Source organism: Bidens hawaiensis, unplaced genomic scaffold, assembly GCF_021521415.1.
Source record: "Bidens hawaiensis isolate Kalapana, Puna unplaced genomic scaffold, B.hawaiensis_p1.1 tig00007049_1, whole genome shotgun sequence".
In the NCBI taxonomy this organism is placed as follows: domain Eukaryota; kingdom Viridiplantae; phylum Streptophyta; class Magnoliopsida; order Asterales; family Asteraceae; genus Bidens; species Bidens hawaiensis.
This window is the reverse complement of record NW_027491485.1, coordinates 540,502-559,921: the sequence shown is the minus strand read 5'-3', so window position 1 is coordinate 559,921 and position 19,420 is coordinate 540,502. Positions and strand designations below refer to the sequence as shown.

Here is a 19,420-nt window from a genome sequence, read left to right as displayed (position 1 = left end):
TTATGAATTTTTTTTTTTTAATTTATTCTAATCCGAAAAACAATTCAGTTATGATGACGAGGCTGCGTTTTTTGAGGAAGGAGTTAGGAATTGTAAGCGGAAACAACTGACAGAAAAATTGATGCTAGTAATGTTTTTCTACTGCAACAAATGTTTATTAAATATTATGATATGTTATAAGTTTATAACTAATTTTTTTGTTATCTTGTGTTTCTTTTAGCTTGTTGAACCAGCCTATCAATCAACATTGCAACTCATGAGGTCCGAAACACTTGAAAAATTCACAAAAGTGTTTGAAGACGCGTTGAGTAAAGGACAAGGGTTTCAACAAGCTTCCCATGATTGCACAATATCAGCAATGAAATCATTTGATGAACAATGCAAAGGTATATATTCAACCCTTCATAGTATTATGATGCCATATTGTTGTACTAATACATATGAATGAATCTAAAGGTGCCATTATCAAGCAAGCTGACTGGGACACAACCAAAGTAAGGGTTAAAGTCTCTCAGGATATCGAGTCACATATTGTTGATGTCCGCAATGCCAAACTGTCTGATCTTATTGCATTATACGAGGTAATTAATAGCTGATTAATCTTATTGCTTGTTTAACCTTGGATCCTAATTAATGCTAATGATTATTGTGCAGTCAAACTTAAAGAATGCATTACACGGGCCCGTGGAAGCTCTTCTAGAAGGGGCTGCTGCCGATACTTGGCCCGCAATCCGGAAGCTTCTAAAAAGTGAGACCAAAACCTCTCTGTCTAAGTTCAGTAAAGCACTTGCTGGTTTTGAAATGGATGAAGATGCAAAGCAAAATCTACTATCAACATTGGAGTGTTATGCAATAGATGTGGTTGAAGGGAAGGCTAAAGAAGAAGCTGGTAAAGTTATACATAGCATGAAGGAGAGGTATTGTGCTTGTAATATCGTTTCATTAATCCAAACTAGAGGTGGCAAGTATGACTCGTATACCTGTAAATGGGTCGATTTGGGTCATGTTTTATTGCTAATACGTTAAATGGCTTAAGCTAAATTAAAATGAAAATAAGTCAAACGGGTTGAAAGTCATGATTGAATATTTAAATGCACAAAGACTTAGTTATGATAATCATATTTAACTCTTTACATTTTAGATATATATGCATGAAAAAGTGTTTGTGGGGTGGCCCAACCCGACCAGACTAATTTTGACCCGCATTACATAATTATATGTTTTGACTTGGGGTGTAAACGGGACGAGCTGAACCTGAGCTCGTTTAAGCTCGATCTCGGCTTGTTTAACTTACAAGAGCTCTAGCTTGGATCATTTCGAACACTATTTCTAAAGCTCGAGCCTGGCTCGTGAGCAGTTTTTAAGCTCGAGTTCGGCTCCAGCTCAACTTGTTTATCATCTATTAGTTAGTTTATATAAATTTATAATTATTTTTATATTTATATTTTTAATTAAAAATTTATTTATAACATAGTATATATTATTTAGTTATTTTTATCATAATATTACACAAAATGAAATATCATTATGTAAATTTTTATTTAATGTGTTAACTAAATTTAATAGAATTTTAAAATAATAGGCTTGTTTAGCCCCACGAGCCTACTTGAGCTTGATAAGTGAAGCTTGGGCTTGGTGTCATATAATAAACACGCTTACTTTTATGTTTTTCAAGCTTTTAGCGAGCCAGTCTCTAGTAGCTCACGAGCTGCTTGGCTCGTTACACCCTTAGTTTTGACTCATTGTACTTCAGACCCGACCATTTTGCCACCTCTAATCCAAGTAGTTTAACCTGTGTACTTTCTCATATTCTAATAAACTGAACACACAGGTTTACCACCATTTTCAACCATGATAATGATTTAATGCCACGAACCTGGACCGGAAAGGAAGATATTCGTGCAATTAATAAAACTGCTCGCACTGCTGTAAGAATCATTGGATTATATAATGCATGGTTAAAAACTTAAAAATAGAACTTCTTAAAAAACAAGTCTTATTTTATCATGCATAAACATCTTTTAGGCTTTGAAGTTGCTCGCCGTGTTGGCTGCTATTCGTTTGGAGGATTATGGTGATAGAATTGAGACTACACTAGTCCAAGCGTTAGCGGACCCCACCAACGCCCCGGATAAGAACTCCAATTTGCAAAACCCTTTGGCCACAAGCAAATGGGACAAGGTATCATGGAACTTAATAACTTATTACAATATTTGTTCATCTATTACTAATGTAAGTGTTTGTCTCTATTTAAGTGATCCTTTTATTAAAAATGTCGGCGTTTATTTTGTTTACTCACAGATTCCAGACTTAAAGATATTGATAACTCCTGTCCAATGCAAGACTTTGTGGAACCAGTTTCAGAAAGAGACAGAATATGCTGTTACTCAAGCCATAACTGCTCAGGTGCCATTTTAATTATTTTAGCAGTCACAGGGTTACTTTGTTACTAGGAATTTACATATATTTGATAATATATGATACACATTATATAGCTATAAGATTATTTATAATGCTTTATTTCTGTGTTTATTTCACCTTATATGTTTTTTCTCTTCTATTTTCAATGTTTATCAGAAAGCTAATAAGCAAAACAGCAGTTGGCTGCCACCTCCATGGGCTATACTTGCCTTGTTTGTGCTTGGATTCGACGAATTTATGACTCTCTTAAGGTTTGTTTTATTTAATCGTGTCTCCGCCTTCATATTCTCAATCATTATTACTAAATCCTAGTCATTTTTTTCTCTACTTTTCAGGAATCCGTTGTATGTGCTCGTTCTGTTTGTCGGTTTTCTGCTTGTGAAAGCCTTATGGGTTCAAACAGGCATAGCTTCTGAATTCCAAAATGGCATGGTGTGTGTTAATAACTGTCTTAACTGTTATTTTCATTTTGCGGGTCCCGTTTACTTAATAATGAGTCAAATTTGATTATTTGTCTCTTTGATGGGTCAGACAAGTAAAATAAAAAAAATATGGCTCAAAAGGAAACGGGTCCGATGCATAAAACCTTCTAAATTATTCTATGAAAATAGTCAAATTACTACTAAGGTAATATATTTTGTCTAGTTATCATATTTGTCACAATAATTATCTGTAAAAAGTTCAACAAAATGTATTTCGAGTCAATATGGCGCGACCCATACGCAAAATTACCTGTTTGACCTTTCACCCGCCCAAGATACCACCTCTGATAAACAAAACTTAACGTTGTCTCTAACTGCTTGTTTTTCTTTTATGAACTGTGCCTCCAGCTTTCAGGGCTTCTTTCTTTAACCACCCGGCTTCTTCCCGCCGTCATGAACATTCTCAGAAAACTGGCGGAGTTGGGAAACCGAAGAAACTAACAAGAAAAAATGAGTCAGTTCATTGGGTAAATGAACTTCTAGATACATACATACAACTATAGTTGTTTTTACAACTGTGGTTTGTGCCAGGTTTTTAGTAATATTCTAATATGTCCAATGAACGTTATTTTTAGAACTTTTTTTGTGTGGTGATTTTACTACGATAACCATGACTATTACTTAGAAGGTATGGGCATGTGATTGTACCTTCTTAGTTACGGTATTTTGTTGTGAGATCAACCTCATATTCGTATTATGTTGTACAAATATTTGTTTTATTATATTTAATAAGGTGTGACACCTTTGTTATACTTGAAAAAACATTTGCTTACAAAAATAATCTTTAGTCTAGGTGTTCCTTTATTAAAATAATCTAATCTTATTTATGAACAATAAATGATTTAAAATGATTAAAAGTCAAACCGAATCAATGTTGACCGGTTGGGTTTCGTGTGAATGTTTGTGTGTTTGGTTTGATGGGCTGGCCCACAAAAGTTAAAATAGATGGACTGTTTCGTTCATCATCTTGACTAATATCGAATCAGGCTAAAAAGTAAAACCCTTTATGTTAGAAACAAAAAATAGTACTAGATGGATGAAATCATAAATTACTGTTTTTATATGAATATATTTTAATAAAGAATAAAGTTTTATAATAACACACAATTAAATCTTATTAGAAGTTCATAGTTATCATCTTAATTTAACTTCTTTTATGGATCAATTGCTAATTATTACTTTAAAAAAAAAGTTACAAGGATGATTTCAATGCTATATACAAATTTTAAATTTCATATTTACGAATCATAAATCACATGTTGAGACAGTATTATTCTAAAAGTTTGTAACGGCTTTGACCCTTAGAATCAAAGTGTTGGACAACTGTATCTTCTATCATTAACTCTGTCATGTGTTTCACACACTAAAACGCGTTGACGTCAAAAGTATTACAAAGTTTCAAACCATGACGTATACACATGTAATCTGAAATCTCCAATACTAAAAAAAAACGGCCATCACATGCATCATCCATTTAATTCGTTATATCTTTGGTCGGTTTTATATCTTAACATTTATATCATAACTTAAAGTAACATTAGTTTCTCTTTTTAAGTTGTTTATTTATATGATGATATATTACACTAAATTATGTTGTTTTAATATGGTAAACTAAATAACTAATCTTATGAATCTAGAAGAAGAAGAATAAATATGAATTTCTTATATAATATTCATGACATGAATTAAAAAATTAATATATATTTCTAGAATAAAATTTTTAAAAAAGTGAACCCATGATCTGTCAAAAGAGAAGGGTTTAGTTAAGCGTTGATGACGTCCACTTGCCTACAAATTCGCCAATTTGCAATTCAAATACTTACAGTTATATCCTCCCTACACAATAATAATAAATACCTTTATTCAATCACACATCTCAATTCCATTCCACCTTTTTCTCAGTCAATCTCTCAAGTGCACTTTAAGCAATTCACAGGCAATTCTCTAATTTCAATACTCCGATTGCTTAATTACGCGTTGATTTATGTTCTAAATGTTTTGATTTCACCTTAAGTTATGAATCGCTACGATATAATATAAATATATAATAATCGATGATTACGAAATGCATGTGCTTAGTTTTCAGCCTGTTGTCGTTTATAGTTACTGTTAGTTAGATAATTAGGCGTTTTGTTCATAATTAGACGTTATTGATTAGCTGATTTCGTGCCGGAAGCTCGATTTAGCTGTTTAATTAGATTTAGATACTTGTGTTAAATGTACAGAGAAAATTCTCTAAACGATTGGTAGAAGTAGTTGCTAGTACTCTTCATCGTGTTGTCATTGATCGTTATTGTTACTCTGTTAGTTAAATAATTAGATGTTTAGATGTTTTTCTCAAAATTAGATGTTACTGATTAGCCGATTTCATATCGTAAGCTCGATTTAGATGTTTATTTAATTAGATTATACTTGTTTTAAATGTACAGAGAAAATTGGATTGGTAGAAGTTGTTACTAGTATGGTGCGGATGTGCGGTCGGTAGTCAACTAGTCATTGTTGTTTGCTAATTAGTTAGGTTAAGTTTGTGAAGAAGTTAGTATTAGCTGCGTATGGTATAAGCTTGGTGGTGGTGCTGCAGTTTTTGTAAAATTGTGTAAACTTGCAATTCCGGTGGAACTGTGAGTGATCATCCGATTGGTTTTACCTGAATTGCTTGAGCTTATTCGTCTGATTTTCATGCAGTGTCATGAATTTTGCAACTGTCAGTAGCTGTTTAATTAATTAGATCATCCTTGTTTTGCCTGTACAGAGAGCTAGGGCAACATAATTTGGGGAAAAGAAAGGTACTACAGAGAATTGTGTAAAGGATTGGTAGAAGTGGTTGGTGGTATGATGCGGTAGTTGTTGTAGGTAAGTTGTTGAAGAGGTTTGTATTAGTTTCATATAGAATAAGTTTGGTGGTGGTGGTGCGGTTTTAGTAAAACTGTGTAAATGCATGATTCCGGTGAAACTGTGAGTGATTTTAGTTTATAGAATACAGCTGCTGCTGCTGCTGCTGCTGCCATGGCCACTGAGGTTCCTTGCTTGTCTGGTCAATGGATCAAGCAAGAACCGCATTCTGTTTTGAAAGACGGTGCGTTGGTTGGAAAGAGTCCGTTGAACAACATATCTGTAAGAACGGGTGAAGAGTTCTCCATGGAGTTTCTTCAGGATCGTAGTAAAGGGAGTCAAGTTTGTAATGAGCGTAATAAGGTCCTGAGAAATGGAAACCATCATATTGGTTATGAGGAACTTAGGGTTATACTTGGGTTGGAGAGAGTGGATTCTGATATGGCTGAAAACGTTGCTGAAAGAGGATCTCGTTGTAGGTCGAATGCTGTGTTAGGATCAGGTGTTTCGGATGATTCTCAAAGAGGGAAGATTAAGTTTATTTGTAGTTCTGGTGGTAAAATTCTGCCTCGGCCGAGTGATGGAAAACTGAGATATGTAGGAGGTGAGACGCGTATTGTTTCAATACAGAAGAATATTTCATGGGAAGAACTTGTAAAGAGAACTACTGAATATTGCAACCAGCCTTATACAATCAAGTACCAGCTTCCAGGAGAGGATCTTGATGCTCTTATATCAGTTTCTTCTAATGAGGATCTTCAAAATATGATAGAGGAGTACAGTGGGCTTGGAGATCTTGACGGGTCCACGCGACTCAGAATATTCTTGATTCCTTTAAGTGAATCTGAAATTACATGTGCAATTGAAGCCAATCCAAATCAGCAGCAGAATCCAGATTTTCAGTATTTCGTTGCGGTTAACGGAATAGTTGATCACAACCTAACAAGAAACAATGATTCACATTGTTTGACACATGAAGATGGAAACACTTTACCATCTACTATGAGCTTTGTATCACCACAGATGCCAGCTCAGGTGGAATCTGTTATTTTGCAAGAGCAGTCTGTCACTGTTGAGCAAAATGAGAATGTCAATCCACAAGTTGTTATTGAGATACCGAGTGTGAAACAGCCTGTTTTGTACAGTCATACAGACCAGTTGAAGAGAGTACATGATGATGCAAATTGCATAGATGAGAAGCTGCAAACAGAAAAACAAGACCTAAGGAAGAATGTTGGTGTGCAGAAAGTTTCAAAGGAAAACATACCAGCTTTTTCTTTTTCAGACAATAACTCATCTGCAACTACCAATGGTGACATCAATAGAGCACTTAAGGTCAATTATGAGCAGGGGAACAACACGCCACGGGGCCGTAATCCTGAAAATTTACTGCCTGATCTACTATCTGGCTTATCTGATAGCATGTCTCTTGAATCTGCTGTTCAACTGCCAAGTTCACATCAGATGGTAACAAATAGCCAGGAGCCTATGCTAATAGGTTCTGTTAACTCAGGGCTAGAGTCACCATTGTGTTTTGGTTCTTTGATGCAGAATCCAACAGGTGCTGGTTTGATGAGAGAAATTTCACTGATGGATGAAGATTTCTTCAATTACCCTAAACAGGAAGTTGGTAACATGGGTCATGAAGGGTATTATAGTAATATGCAGAAGGAAGTCCCATCTATTAAGGATAAAAAAGAAAACCATCTTGAGTTGGCTGATCTTTTGGGAGATGTGACTGATTCTGCAGATTGTTCACATGTGTTGGATGCAGTCAGCACTGAAGCTCAAACCTCAAATGCAACCAAAGCTGAGAGCACTTTCTCAGATTCCAATGTTGAGGTATGCACTTTTCTATGAGATATTAAGATTAATGTATAAACTAGAAAAACCATTTTGTAATTGAGGTATTTCCATATATTATGCAGGAGGCTGCAACAGATAATGGCTGTAAAGATGGCCTGTTCAGTAATGCGTTAATAGCTGAAATGGAAGCTGATATGTATGGACTCCAGGTATGTCTCTGTCCTTAATAATTGCATAATTATCGACTAGCTAGTAGTCATAACTGAAAAATATAAATGGACATCATATGCAGATAATAAAAAATGCTGAACTTGAAGAACTAAGAGAGTTGGGTTCTGGTACATATGGAACTGTTTATCATGGCAGATGGAGCGGGTCAGATGTTGCCATCAAAAGAATCAAGAAAAGCTGCTTTGCTGGCAGATCATCCGAGGAAGAACGGCTGGTAGGTCACAACTTTAACCATTTGACTTAGTGACATCATTGGTTGACTTATATTTTTTGCAGACTAATGACTTCTGGAGAGAAGCACGAATTCTTTCAAATCTTCATCATCCAAATGTGGTAGCATTTTATGGAGTTGTACCTGATGCAGCTGGTGGAACTTTAGCTACCATTACTGAATTTATGGCAAATGGATCACTTAGAAGCGTCTTAATAAAAAAAGACAGGTAATTTTGAATTCACTATGATGAAATATTATGCGCGTTTGTTTCCTTAATTGGCTAATTTGGATGTCATATGCAGGTCACTTGATCGACGTAGAAAGCTTCTAATAGCCATGGATGCAGCTTTTGGAATGGAATATTTGCATTCCAAAAATATTGTTCATTTTGATCTAAAATGTGACAACCTGTTGGTTAATATGCGAGATCCACAACGACCTGTATGCAAGGTAATTAAAACTAGCATACTCATGGTATTATATTACTAGAAAAGTTATAACTCAAAAAAATCTAACTCAAATCGACACGTATGCAGGTTGGTGACTTTGGATTGTCAAGGATCAAAAGGAATACTCTTATTTCAGGTGGTGTCAGAGGTACTTTACCATGGATGGCACCTGAATTATTAAACGGCAGCACTACTCACGTGTCTGAAAAGGTTAATTTACAACATATTAACATAACAAATATTAATTTTTTAAACAATTTTACTAATTAATCACTATTTTTTCATATGGGCAGGTTGATGTGTTTTCTTTTGGCATTACTATGTGGGAGATTCTAACTGGTGAAGAGCCTTATGCAAATATGCATTGTGGGGCAATCATAGGTAATTTTACATTATTACTTTAGGTGCTTTCTAGAAAAGTAATTCTTGCAATGATAACAGGAGGGATAGTGAAGGATACACTTCGGCCTATAATACCTGAGCGGTGTGAACCTGAATGGAAGAAGCTGATGGAGGAGTGCTGGTCCACAGACCCAACCATCCGGCCTTCGTTTACTGAAATAACGAACCGGTTGCGGACCATGTCTAAGACCCTTCAAGCAAATGGAGTCAAAAAAGGCTCCATGGCTAAGTAACTAGTAATCACATTGTGTTTTTCATTTTAAACTGCATCCTTTTATATGATATTCATTTGATTTTTTTTTTCTTGTATTCATTTGATTTTCTTTTCTTGTTTTTACACGCGTCTTGTCATTTATTTGTTATTTTTAAAATGAAAATGGCTTCTTATTAATACAATAAACTTCAACAAATACTAGAAAATTAGTCATACAAACACGAAGTAGAGAGCTATGAGAACCACAATAAGTAGAGGTGCACAAAGCGGGTATTTTCATAACCGAAACTGGTTCCGGGGATCAACAAAAATCAAAATCGGGTCGGGTAGGAACCGGTTTCGGGTATAGTTGGGTATTTGACCGGGTTTCGGGTAGGGTTGGATCGGGTTTTGACCGGGTATCTCCGGTTCCTGTTGGTCCTGTCGGTTCCGGTTCAGATGGGTCTTGTTGGTTCTGGAACTGGGTATTTTGTGCACCTCTAACAATAAATATTTGTACTATTGGTTTAAATTTTATACCGATGCGTATTGTGGTTTTCGTGATTCTTTATTTGGAACTACTAGGTTACGTACCCGTGTGCAACACGGGTTAGAATACATAAATTTATTCAAACGGCGACATTATAAGAAATACAAAAAATGTGTTAAATTGTTATATAAATATGCATTATACGGTATATTAAATTACATATTAAACAATATGAAAAAATATGTATACATGTTGGAAATTCATAAATGTCCAAATATTTCCTTCTGATTTTTGTTATAAATAAAATTCAATTTATTTAATATTTTAACCCATTGATGCATTTGCATATCCTACAAGAGATTTGGATCTTAAAAGAGAGATGCAAAAGTTGCAAATATAGATTTTAATATCTAATAAATTAAGGCAAATCCTAGGGTTGTTCACGGTCTTGTTTTTAGGTTAAACCATGAGCCAAGGCGTTAGTAATGATTTTGTATTATTTATAACTAAAATTGAAACGTTAAAATTTTTAAACGAAACCAAAAATGAAACTGTTGCTAACGGTTTGGCCATGTTTAGTTTTACAGTTTTGCCTCGTTAGGACTTAACACAATTTATCTTAAGTAACCTTAAGTTAGATTGTGATGGTAGCAAGAGTTAGAATGAGTCAAGTAAGAAGTTAAATATATTATATATCAAGTGTGCGGCCGGATAATAATTCTAAAATCATTTAGTTGTTTTGCAACGAAACTAATATGCTTATTGAAATGAATATAACATCCACATAAAAAATATATTTATTCTAAAGTTGCACAAAATCAATAAATACTATTCAAATACATCCAAACTTAAATAAAAAATAACAATATACAAATACACATTACATTAGCTTGAAGTTTAGAGCTTATTAAAAAAACATAAAGATGTGCAATACATATACTCGATTGACAACTTAAAATAATCTATTCTCTATAGTGCTAATTTTGACACGTTTAAGTTTAAATGGAATTATTCGAGTTACATTTAATCAAATTATTAGAGATTTTTTTTGTATTAGATACTTATGCCTTTTTAAATAAATGTTTAGACAAATATTCTATGAAAATTACATTAAAATTAAAATTTGGAGACCCGACGCCAAAGTTTGTTAAAAAAAGTTATAATCTTCAAAGAGGTTTACTCAACGAGGAAAAAAAATTCAAAGGGATTTTATATTATCAACTTTTGTATACTATATCTAGATTAAAGCAAACGTTTTTAATCTGTTTCGATATTGATGAGTCTAGTTGACTTGCAATCTTTTTTCTAATTATTTCATTTATAAATAAATAGTGCATCAAAGATTTTTATACAAACAAAATTCAACATATTTAAGATAAAAGCGGTAATTTTGAAACTGAACCAAGTATTACCGAACCAACCAGGCAAAAAAACAAAAAATAGAAAACTGACCGGTTATTCGCGAACCCGAAACCTACTTCGAAACGGAAAAACCAATCTGGATAAAATTAAATTTTTTAAAACTAAACAACCCTGCATAATACATGCACCGGCTAACGACAAGTTTGATGACATATTTCATTTATAATAGTAGGCTTCCTTATTGATTTTTTCCTTGAGCAATGTGGGATGAGAATAATATAGTTTTCTTTTACTCTTAATGTGCCAAGTGGCACAAAATGGTCTAATTAGATGCAAAGTAGCACAACCACATTTTTATTTATTATAATAGTAGATTTTTCAAGCGCACATAAAGAGTATTTTAGACATTTGGTTACAGAATATATTTTTATTTAACTATTTGATAAACTTAACATTATCTTCCAATATTATAAAGTTAATAAACACGATAAATATTAAATCGAAATAAGCAATTGTCAAGAAACACCATTGTTTCAATTTAATGGAATGGGGAAAGAGATTAGTTGACATTTGAATTATGCTTTTCAAAGCATATAGCTTTTTTACCACTAGAATTGTGATGTTATGACTCAAAAAGTTTAATTTGGTGGGAAATAAAATTTGGCAAGATTTAATGGGTAGTCAAAATGGACACAAACTTTTGAATATGATGTTGAAACAAGTTAATCTACAGTTCATACAATATGACCAACTGCATTGAATTTCTCTTTTTAAGGTTGGTTTTCCAAATAGAAACCAAAATATTCACTCGAGCTTAAACAATCATCGAATCATTTCTCGTTTTATAAAGCAAGAAGTATCGGGGTTCATTACGTGTGCTATTAGGGTAACCTTATTGGTGATTAAGCTAATTGGTTGTGAAAAGAAAGATAATAAAAAAGAATTCAAAAGGCTTCCTATAACTGGATATTAAGTAGCGCGAAATAAGACTAGTCAGTTAGAGAGATTGACTAGCATCTTGATAGAAATATGTAGGCATTTGAATTTTTAAGGTACTATAATCTAAACTTATTAAGTTTACCAATGGCTATAATTTGTCTTGCTCTACAAATAAAAATTCATTTTATATCGTCAATAACCTGGTCAATGCTATTCACAAACAATAACAAAATATCTAAATACTAAGTAGTTTGATTAAGGGTTACTCACGAGTCGAGCTTGGCCAGACTTGATTTTAACCCAACTAGCTTAGTTCAATTTGGCTTGGTTTTTAAAAGATAATTTAATAAACACATGTCAAGTTACCATTTAACAATTCAAAAAACATTATAAACCACCACTGGCTCCACTCTTTTATTTTACAAACCAAGCAATCGAGTTGGTTTTTTTCAAGCGAGCTTCAAGCAAGCATCAAGCCACGGGTTTTTTAGACAGCTCTTTGATTAATTAGTTGAATGTATTAAATATAAATAGAAAGAGAATGACCAAAATATATTTAGTCATTAATATGTTTTTATAATAATAAAGAATTACTAAATATTTTTACTTGATGGGTCATTAATAAAGTATACGATTGATGGATTTAGTCAACTAAATCTTGAACATAGAAAAACATCATACTAGTGTGTTGCGTTTTATTTGAAAAGGGGTTTTACAATAATATATAATCATTAATTAAATATCTAAGTATCATATGATAAGAATAAAGTAACACCAAGTCTTAATCAAATGATTTGGAGACCAAATGGATTTGGTAAACCAATGTATTGAAGTCACCAAAACCCATAGTTGGAGTAAAACTTAGTGGTTTGCCAACATGTTTGAAGAGCAATTTAGGAGCATGACTATACATCAACAATCATAACTCATAAGCAAAACCTACCCGCCCTTTGTTCTTTTCCTTATTTATTTTGCTTATTTATTTCTACATTTGCATAAAATTGTTTTTATAGTCTACTTTTTTTTATATGTTTTGTATTTACAATTTTCAGAACTCTTTTAGTTGATTTTTCTAAAGAAAATCATAGATTTATAGAAAGTCAAATTTTGTAATATTAGGTTGGTTTTACTAACATTCAAATGACAAACAAACATACATGAATAAAGATCTGAAAGTTGTTATTTCAATTTGACATTTTTTAAAAAAATTATACATTTATCATTAACTCAAAGCGATTACAATAGAGTGACAGGCAAAACAACAACCTGCGCCGCAACCCCTTTTTGAATAACAAAGTCAATCATACTAAAAACGGTGTTTTGGGACTTAGGAGCCGAAAAAGTGTCATGCACGATGCCATGCTCAAAAAATTCACAATATCCGGGGCTAGAAAGCCAAGTGTATCAAAAGCAAATTAGATAAACACGTAATTGGCATCAACAATTATGAGCTTGATTATTATTTAATTCTTACATATAAAATCTTATAGATTCATATGTGACTTAATTTGAAATATAACTGAGGGGGTGTTTGGGATTGCTTATTTTAACCAACTTATGACCTATTAACTTTTGAAAAAGTTAAAAGGTATTTGGTATTGTGTGTTATTGTAAGTGGGTAAGTTAATAAGTTACAAAGTTGTAACTTATTAACTTATGAAAAAAGTTATAAGGAGGTAAAATAAGGAATCTCAAACACCCACTGACTCTTTGGAGGAGACACCACTATAAGAGGGATTCGAACATGGGTAACGAAGCTTGATAAACGTTATGGCCCTTGAGATATACATCATTGTCATTGCGACATATGCCTTCAAAAGAATATATATATATAAATGACTTAATTTGAAAAGAAAACATATACTTTGACGGCATGCTTATAAAAAAAATCAACAACCAAAATTACAAGTAACTAAATTTTATGGATCAATTTCCACCAACAAAGTACTAAAAAAAGGAAATGGTAGGTATGAAGTTTTGGTTAAGAATTGATCGAAGAAGGGGATGTTTTGACTTTTAATTGTTTGGTCAACTTTAAAATTTGTTGTTGGTTTGAAAAAGAACTTTACTTGTGGTGCACCTTGGGTGGATTTGCCCAACTTGTTTGGTCATTTTGTGCAATTATAATTCATCTCATTATGACATAATACAGGAATAATAATATTTGTATTCAAAACTAGAATAATAATGATATATACATTTTAATTCATGTAATTTAAGTAATATGATGCTTTGGATTTTATATGAAAAATATGATATCAATGCCTTCTACTATTTCTTTAACGACCATTTGGATTACCGACAGGACTGGCCCAACCGATCATCTTCATTCCTCGAGTACCTGAGACTCACCTAGGAGGAAATCCACCATAGATGAGAAAACCACATGACTCAACTTGAAACCTCTATTTTATCACGGGTGAGACTTGATCCAATAACATCAATGCCTTCTACTGTTGTATTACCTGATAGCCTAAGCTTGAATGGGTCCCAAAATTTTTATTAAACGAGTTAGAAATTAGTACATATAATAAAAGAAACTCAATTACTTTATATAACATGACACATGGACCATCTTCAACGCGCCATTCATGCCAGGAAAGCTTAAATCTCTACTTCATTGGCAATTACGTTTCTAGCATGTATATGTTCTTTGTTTATTGAGCACCCGAACCGCATAAAAACGTACCATATACCGTGCCTCCTTTGATACAAGTCATACAACTCTTTGTATACTTTGTAGCTTCACTAATTGATGTAGACCTTTAGACATTAGTTATCACCAATCCTAATTATATACAACTGATTCACACTTTTAATTATAAGTTCATAACAAAAAAAGGTTGAGAAAAATACAACATAATCCATAATATAATTGAGATTTTTGTAGGGAGAAATGGAATAAAATCATAGTTTTTATTCCATATATTAAATGAACTATAGTTTTTATTTTTTTGAAATTGGAGATACATTTGTATCAATTGTTTAATACTCATTATATACTGTGGTTGACATAAAGGACCGTCTCCGAGAATTTATATGCCTCGGCCGAGCCGAAATAAAAAGGCCCGTAACCTCTAACGATTAACGAAATATTATAAGAAAAAAATTAGGCCTTATGTAAATGGGGTTTTTGTTTGGTTTAAACAATTAAATTTTCAAATGGGCCTAAATGGTTATGATTTAGGTTGTGTAAAAAACTTTGTATATAAAAATAAACTTAAAAATGTCTCAAGTAAGACTAGAACCTGCAACCTTTTGAATTGGAAGTCATGCCCCTGTGCCACTAGACCAAGCGTGTCATTGTATAATTAGAGCAAAACATTAAATATACATATTTCTTTTTCATAAATATATATATATATAAGTTTTGTGCCCCGATAATTAAGTGCCCCGGCCAGTCGTCCACATCGCTCTATGCCCGAGGCGGCTCTGTTGACATTTTGGTCCAATGACACGTGCGTGATAGTTAAGACTTGAGATTTAAGCTTATCAAGTTCAAAACCTGACTCAAGGGATATTCCCACAATAGTGGGTTTCCTCTTTAATGGTGTTTTGGGATGAGTCGGGTCTGGAACGTCAAACTCAGTATGGACTATGGGTGGTTGACATATGTTCTCTGGAAGGCTCAGTCAGGTATCGGTGATGGTTTCAAAAGCTGTAAAGAAAAGTTATTATATACTATTACGTAGGGCTTTTTATGGATCAAGAATAAATTAAAAAGTTTCCCCGGATGTTGGTCTAGTTGGTGTAAGTGTCCATTTATGTAATCTTGTGTTGCTTGTTGCTCCTCCGAGCTCCATGGAGTAGCCATACTGTTGTTGTTGGTTTGTTTGGCGGTTATGAAGTTCCTATACATTTAAAATATATATACTAGTGATATCAGATTATGTAGTATTTAAGTTTCATTATAAAAAAGTCAACTAAAAAAAGATTTATGTTCTTTTCAATGGCACTAGATATCTATTAATAGTATTAAGATATTCTCGTACTTATAGATGAAGAATAGAAGAAAATCGACTGGTCTTTAATGAGAAAATTGATGTAGTTTTCATTTTGATTATTATTGATCCTAGGTGTGAGATAGATTGGTAATTTTGTTATTTTGATGTATGTGAAAACCAGTTACGTGCTAGTGTCCTTTTAACCTTGTTAGAAAAAATAATCATACACAAACCACAATGCATTAATTTTTAAAACCCAAAAATGTAAACTAAATAACAAAATAGAAGCTTGACAATTTAATGACTACCGTCCGCTTGGATGGCACATTGGCATGTGATTGGGTGAAATGGGAAGTAGGCCCCACTATTATATTACCATTTTCTACATTAACGTTTTTCAGTTTTTCTTGAAGGTGGGAATAAAATATTCATTTTAAATAAAATTTAGTATTTAGTTATTTACTAGACTTTTTTTTTGTCAAGAAATTGGACATCCTGTTTGTTTTTCTAAAAGTTACAGCCTTTTCTAACTTTTAACGTTCTATAATTAATTATTTAAAGATAACTGGTGGCCTGGTTCGGTCCACGGGCTTGTATTTAAATAAATATTGAACGAAAGTCGAAACCAATATTTTACTATATTGTATGTTTATATTTAATTTAGTTTTTTTGCTCTAAAGTAGCACACAAGAAATAAATTCTGTCAACATTCAACCGAACTGGTGAAGAGTTTTGGTCCGAAGTTCACACGCAATAGAAGTTTCTGTTTTTCGTTTAAATAACTATGAATAAAAAGCTAAAGTTTGTTTTATAACAGATATATGATTACGTAACATAATAACATATTACGTGGTGTATATTAATAGGATAACACAACCATAGGTAACTAATAACTCATAAGCATTGAGCAACATGTATAATAATTACGCAACATATTACGTGGTGTATAAAAATAATTTTGCAACGGGTAAAATAAGACAACCTATGTTAATGATCGTGCAACTTATTTTACAATTACAAAACTATGGACACAAAAACACAAAAATTACACACGTAATATGAACAACACATCAACATTTTTGTACAGTACACGCCTTCATCAACTTAATAATTGATTTTTTTGATCAATGGTTTAAAATTCTTCCTATACTTTGTAGGTTAGAAAACATTTATTTAATATTTTATTTAATAAAGCCTTACATCGTCGAACCATTATAGGGGCGTGCATATGCATGAACATTTCTACAATAACATAAACGAAAAGAAGAAAAAGCACACGAACCCCCCCCCCCCCCCCCCCTCAAGAGGCACCCCCACCTAGACATCAAAGGCACACCATTTCTCCCATGAGATATCCCCATGTTTGATCTATTCCAGGTCCACAAGAAGCCCAAAGCTTTTATGTTGCTAATCGTGACACTAAGATTCTCCGGTTTCCCATCAGACACCATTGCATTGTGTAATGTGTACAAAGACACCATATTATTGTCACAACATAGAAAACTTTCATCTTTTATTTTTAAACCACATATATTTGTACATTTTCAAAACGTCTTGAGTATCAAACACAAAAACGACAGGATCTTGCACCATTATGCTATTACCTGCCAAGTTATTTGAGTGAAACCGCATGAAACCAAGATATGTTCCTTCAACTCCTCCCTTTCCCCACAATTTTGACAAAACCCATGGCACGTTCAAACTCCGTTTTGCCAACTCAATCATAAAAGGTTGGGATGTTTGCATTTACAATTTTCTGATGTTGCTATAGAAAGTCAAAGTGAAAGAGAAAATATGGAGAACACGTGGGAAGTATTAAAACAAGTATAAAATTCACAAACATTGATTTGAAGATTGAATTATTAAGTTAATGGCACATGTCGCAATTAATTGCTTTCTAGAAGTAGACACTAGACACAACTATATCAATTGGTTATATGTTAAAAATTAAAATAATATAACTAACTTCACATTAAATATCTCTTGGCACTGGGGGACGATTATTAAATATATTCTGGTGATAAATTGGCTGTAGTTTAATGGTAGAGCAATCATTTTATTTGTGAGTGGTAAGGGGTTTAAACCTCACTATCACTAATTTATATGGAAGATATAGACTTGCTAAGGTTCGAGTCCTGATCTCACACGGTTTTACCAGTTCCTCGCTGTCGTACCATTTGGCGGGCGCAGAGATTGGGTTTTATCAAGGGAGTCCCAATAGGCGTCCGTCCAGACTCATGGCAGGCTCAGACTATCTTTAGCCAATAGAAACCGTATACAAACTACCCGGCATTACTTAGTTGTTCGTTATAAAAAATATATATATTCTGGTGACATGGACCGGAGTAACCTATGAGCAAATAGCTTTGTATATGATGACTTATTTTATCTTTTATTTTATTGAGGAAATTATAGTTTTTGTTATCTTGGTGCTATAAACTACAGTGTGGCTACGTAGATATGATTTGATTATTTTTTTCTTGCAATTGACATAATTAATAACAATGCACGATTCGATGAAATTTTCAAGATCTTATACTTTTCATTGCAATCAGCAATATCTCACTATATCTGTTGCTACCAACATGTTTAATTTTGTTAACTAAGTGCACATAAATTTTCCAATCTAACACATTTCATAATTTCAATTTATTTGACAAAAGTCAATTTCATATTTAAATCAATATTTAATTCCCTTTAAAAGAGTCATTCCTCTTAAAACACGACCAGTTAAAACGACAATTTAGATTTGACATCAACAAATGTCCGGTTGATAAACTTAATTTGTTTACAAGGAATTGGAACATGCACTTGAGATCTTCATAATGTTGATTATTGTTGATATAGATGTGTAGTAGTGTCTTGCACTCTTGTGTGTTTGATGAGTTTTGGTCCTCCTATGGTATTGAAAAAACCAATATTATTTTTAAAGCCGTTATATGTTTCATTGTCAAGCTTTGAGTTGAGAAAAAAAAAGTATGTTATCTTTAAACAGATACAAAGTAATAATATGAGAGTATATGCATATTTTATAGAGTACATAGATTGGAGTTCATTACATGCTTACATAAGTGAAGTGATCATCGTTGTGATCATACATTGTACATTTGCAACCATAAGGTGTAGTTCAGGTGGAAAATTATTTAAAGATGTAACCCACTTGATACATTTAGTATTTAGTGTTTCAGACTTAAAAGTATCTATAGCCTAAAGTTGTGTTGGCTAATGCTTAAGATGGTTAACCTCAAGTGTTGACAATTAATCGTCGAGTTGTTGGATCAAACCCTATGTGGTTTGACTGAGGGGCTATCCCATAAGACTATAAGAGTGTAGAAATATTGTGCTAGAGTTAGTATGGTTGAGAAGTGAGGTTCAAAAGCCAGGTCTAACTCGTTTCATCAAATCCTATAATGTATAATAGCATACATCAGAAGAGCTCTTTTTTTTTTTTTTAATTTAAAGTATAAATTGTTAAAAATCTATAAGTGGACTATAGATTTGTATTATTATCATCATTTAATCGAAAAAAAATACATATAAAATATATAATTTTAGTTATCCAAGTCAATAAACAAAACTAGATGATTATCATTTTATTCATGACTAAGATATGGTGTTACGTAATATATATATGTTTTCGTATTAAATAAAACAA

The 19,420-nt window shown here is 32.9% G+C and overlaps 2 protein-coding genes across 2 annotated transcripts; both read left to right on the top strand.

Annotated features, from left to right (window-relative positions):
- Window positions 1–53: 53 nt before the first annotated feature.
- Window positions 54–5,350, top strand: LOC143634454 (protein ROOT HAIR DEFECTIVE 3-like). Its single transcript, XM_077102537.1, has 11 exons — window positions 54–92; window positions 221–386; window positions 457–581; window positions 655–917; window positions 1,832–1,928; window positions 2,026–2,181; window positions 2,302–2,406; window positions 2,578–2,672; window positions 2,757–2,853; window positions 5,129–5,206; window positions 5,333–5,350. The coding sequence occupies exons 1-11, from the start codon at window positions 54–56 to the stop codon at window positions 5,348–5,350; spliced, it is 1,239 nt and encodes a 412-aa protein (XP_076958652.1).
- Window positions 4,754–9,137, top strand: LOC143634441 (RAF-like serine/threonine-protein kinase 20). The gene is made up of 9 exons (XM_077102527.1): window positions 4,754–4,839; window positions 5,656–7,577; window positions 7,664–7,750; window positions 7,834–7,986; window positions 8,049–8,212; window positions 8,289–8,436; window positions 8,523–8,645; window positions 8,729–8,816; window positions 8,877–9,137. The coding sequence occupies exons 2-9, from the start codon at window positions 5,910–5,912 to the stop codon at window positions 9,068–9,070; spliced, it is 2,625 nt and encodes an 874-aa protein (XP_076958642.1). The 5' UTR covers window positions 4,754–4,839; window positions 5,656–5,909; the 3' UTR covers window positions 9,071–9,137.
- The last annotated feature ends 10,283 nt before the right edge of the window (window positions 9,138–19,420 follow it).

What these genes read in the sequence shown, in the direction of transcription:
- LOC143634441 (XM_077102527.1), top strand. Translation starts at nt 5,910, where the DNA reads ATGGCCACTGAGGTTCCTTGCTTGTCTGGTCAATGGATCAAGCAAGAA. An exon ending in CTGATATGTATGGACTCCAG is followed by an intron (nt 7,751 to 7,833) that starts GTATGTCTCTGT and finishes CATCATATGCAG; the next exon opens with ATAATAAAAAATGCTGAACT. An exon ending in CATCCGAGGAAGAACGGCTG is followed by an intron (nt 7,987 to 8,048) that starts GTAGGTCACAAC and finishes TATTTTTTGCAG; the next exon opens with ACTAATGACTTCTGGAGAGA.
- LOC143634454 (XM_077102537.1), top strand. Translation starts at nt 54, where the DNA reads ATGACGAGGCTGCGTTTTTTGAGGAAGGAGTTAGGAATT. An exon ending in CCACAAGCAAATGGGACAAG is followed by an intron (nt 2,182 to 2,301) that starts GTATCATGGAAC and finishes GTTTACTCACAG; the next exon opens with ATTCCAGACTTAAAGATATT. An exon ending in GAATTTATGACTCTCTTAAG is followed by an intron (nt 2,673 to 2,756) that starts GTTTGTTTTATT and finishes TCTACTTTTCAG; the next exon opens with GAATCCGTTGTATGTGCTCG.